The 3857-nt window shown below is 31.4% G+C and overlaps 1 protein-coding gene across 1 annotated transcript; it reads left to right on the forward strand.

Annotated features, from left to right (window-relative positions):
* The first annotated feature begins 599 nt into the window (after window positions 1–599).
* LOC131635646 (heavy metal-associated isoprenylated plant protein 9-like) lies at window positions 600–3520 on the forward strand. The gene is made up of 5 exons (XM_058906283.1): window positions 600–919; window positions 1015–1219; window positions 1310–1482; window positions 1920–2010; window positions 2908–3520. The coding sequence occupies exons 1-5, from the start codon at window positions 899–901 to the stop codon at window positions 3402–3404; spliced, it is 987 nt and encodes a 328-aa protein (XP_058762266.1). The 5' UTR covers window positions 600–898; the 3' UTR covers window positions 3405–3520.
* The last annotated feature ends 337 nt before the right edge of the window (window positions 3521–3857 follow it).

A 3857-nucleotide genomic window follows, 5' to 3' on the forward strand; every position in this document is an offset into this window, starting at 1 on the left:
GATACACCTCATCCTCCGTTAATTCTATCAAACTTGCGATGTCCAACAGCCACACTTACTTTCTAATCCCAATAAGATCACTTTCCCTCGTGAAATTAAAGTACCTTAGAACCTTAAAAAAAAGGGAAGAAATTGATGTTACAACAAGCAAGCTTTATGAATAAATTAACTTTTACTTTTTTTGGGGTTAACAATGATGAATCAGCAAGAAAAAGGAACAAACTTCAAAACTAACATTTTTACAAACAAGTAATCATCCAATAATTTAAAATGACTGCAGTTATCTTGTTACCATGTAAAAGATTCTAAACATTATTTAATCACTTAAAAAGGACAAGAGTAAAATGAGTCATAAGAATCATAATTTAAGGTACTAAAACCATGGATTCTCATTCACTCACACCTAGTAACTGTCCAGGTTGTCATAATAAGGTGCTACACTGACACATATGCCATGCATGTCTGACAGAATGACACTTCACCACCTACTCATGTTTTTTTTTATCAATATTCTATCACTCGGTGCTTAATGGAACTATTCTAATTTTCTTTTCCAAATTCATACAACAGTAACTTTTTTCTCTCTCTTTTTTCCAATTTGACCTCACTACTATTAATCTCCTTTCTCTATAAAGCTGCTTATCTTACATCAATGCTTCACCCCTTCATTCTTCAAACCCTTTTTCATAAAAGAAATATTAATCTTAGTGTTCCCTTAGTGGTATTGCATGTGGTGAGGAATCACTTGGTTTAGCTTTATAATTAAATCATTACCAACTTTATATCTTAAACTCCATCACTTATATCTATATACTTATATAAGCATTCTTCATCTTTTGTTTGTTTAAACATCTCTTTTCCAAAATCAGAATTGTGATTGGATACTTCATACACTAAAATGGGTGAGGAAGCAAAACAGGTAACATAACTTTTTGAGATTGTTATTCATATTTTTCTCATTTAGTACTTGAGTTATATTTGAAGTTTTGAACATATTTTTATCATTGAGTATAGGAGGAACAACCAAAGGTTGAGGTGAAGCAAGAAGAGAAGAAAGAAGAAAAGACTGAGGAAAAGCAAGTAGAGGAAAAGAAGGAGGAAAAGCAAGAAGAAGAGAAAAAGGAAGAGCCAAAACCACCATCACCATGTGTGCTTTTTGTGGACTTGCATTGTGTAGGATGTGCCAAGAAGATTCAAAGATCTATTATGAAAATGAGAGGTATACATAAATGTTGTATTTTTTGTTACTAGATGTTTATATGCATGAATCATGTGTACTCATTTTTGTTTTGTGTTTGTTTTTTAATAGGAGTTGAAGGAGTGGTAATTGACATGGCTAAAAATGAAGTTACTATAAAGGGTATAGTTGAGCCTCAAACTATATGTAATACAATTATAAAGAAAACAAAGAGAAGAGCAAGTGTTATATCTCCATTGCCTCCAGCAGAAGGAGAACCTATTCCTGAAGTTGTTAATTCTCAGGTAATCATAGTATTTTTCTCTTTTCTTGTTAAGAATCATAGATGACAGACAAATAAATTTACAGACACACAGACAGATAAACAGATAAACAAATAAATAGAAAGACAGATAAACAGATAGGCGACCATATAACAAATATGAAAGTTGGTTTCCTATAAATATTTAGTTAGTTAAGTTCTTATAGCATAAATGTTTATCTATCTACGAAGCAATGACACAGATACAAACACAAACACGTATGTTTATAAATGTTTATCTATCTATGAAGCAATGACACAGATACAAACACCGACACATGTTTACACAGATACAAACACAGACACATGTTTATAAATGTTTATCTATCTACGAAGCAGTGACTTTGATACTGACACAGACGCATGTTCGTGACATGTTCTTATAATTATTTTGTAAATTAAAATTACTGTTTTTTTCAGGTTAATGGACCAGAAACAGTGGAACTTAATGTGAACATGCATTGTGAGGCTTGTGCTGAGCAACTCAAGAGAAAGATACTCCAAATGAGAGGTACAATTTTATTTCTTATTCAATTTCAACATGATGGTAGCTATAGTTTTATTTCTCATTGAAAAAGTACATATAGATAAAAGGGGAAGAAATTGACAGCTACTTTCTTCATGATTAAATTCTCTGGTGTCCATTGAAGTTTATATGATTGTGACAAGTTAACTTCATGAAAAAAATTAAATAAAAAAATATTGCAAATGGATCCAATAAAAGGATGAATCATCAATCCTGAATTTGTGCATGTCCATCTTTTCATGTTTTGTATCTTTGAAATTGCCAAGTTAGCATTAATTGATGTTGGACCCTCTTATTGTAGACCCCATGATCCATGTTCTTGCATGAGATTGTGCTTCAAACAGTGAAAGAAATAGTTGTGAGGGAGTGAAAAAATTTTCATCAAATATTTCAGTGATGTCTAATTTTGTCGACAAATAGTGATTAAAAATTAAACAACTTTAATTTTTTGCTGAAAAAAATTAAAAAAGAAACATAGTCTTAAAAATCATTATACATATATGCAAATCCTAACTCAATTGACAAAATATCGATATTGCTGAGTTGGACGTTATTATCAGGGTAAATCCTGAACCTCATAATTATATGCGTGAACAAGGTTTTAAAAAACAGTCTGTTATCGTGAAAACGTCCCTGTTAAAACAGTATTGGAAGATGCCGATGCCGATTTCAATACTGTTTATTCATCATTTTTATGATGAAAAAGAAGTTGTGGTTAATTCATACCACAACGACTGCAATCGGTATTGTAATATCTGTATCAACTAAAATCACAAAAGTCTTTAAGTGTCTGCAACGCGACCATGCTCGTTATTTAAAATTGTGAGTTTCTAATGATTATTACCGATAATTAATGGTGAAAATTTGTATTGTTTATTGTAGGAGTTCAAACAGCAGTGACAGAGTTTAGCACAGGAAAAGTAACAGTGACAGGAACCATGGATGCAAACAAGCTAGTTGAATATGTCTATAGAAGAACCAAAAAACAAGCAAAAATAGTTCCTCAACCAGAACCTGAACCAGAAAAGAAAGAAGAAGAAACCAAAAAAGAAGAAGAAGAAGCAAAACCCGCGGCATCAGAAGAAGCTAAACCAGAAGAGAATAAGAAAGAAGAGGAGAAACCAACAGAAGAACCAAAGAAAGAAGAGGGAGGTGAGAATAGTAAAAATGAGGAGAAAAAAGAAGAAAAGGGAGGTGAAGAAAGCAAAGAAGAAGCAAAGAAAGAAGAGAATAATAATGGTGCTATGGTTAATATTGATGAAGAAGGAATGAAGAGAATGATGTATTATTATCAGTATCCTCCACTCTATGTGATTGAACGTATTCCACCACCTCAATTATTCAGTGATGAAAATCCAAATGCATGTTGCATTTCATAGTACTTTTTGGAGTTTATAATTGGTGGATTATGGAGGGAAAAATGTGTTTAAATGGAATAAGCACTTATGATAATTAAGTTGATTAATGATATATCGTTATGTCTTTTTTTAATGTATGTACGATATATTGTTATATACTAATATACTATAGTTATATATATTAATGTAATGTTGTATAAATGCATGTGATATATGAGTATCTTTTTCAAGTTATTTTTCTCTGCTTGGTTAATTAATGTGATATTAATGTTAAACAATTTTATTATGCTTAGAATGGTTGGTGGCATGTGATTTTGAAAATGATATACTCCCTCCCTCCGTCCCACAATGAATGACCCAGCACACAATTTCACACAAATTAAGAAAAGTGTAAAAAAGTAAGAGAGATAATATTATTTTTACCATAGTACCCTTATCATGTATTGGGAATGGTGAACTTTTTAATAATTAGAG

The sequence above is a fragment of the Vicia villosa genome, unplaced genomic scaffold (assembly GCF_029867415.1).
Source record: "Vicia villosa cultivar HV-30 ecotype Madison, WI unplaced genomic scaffold, Vvil1.0 ctg.001530F_1_1, whole genome shotgun sequence".
NCBI classification, from domain to species: domain Eukaryota; kingdom Viridiplantae; phylum Streptophyta; class Magnoliopsida; order Fabales; family Fabaceae; genus Vicia; species Vicia villosa.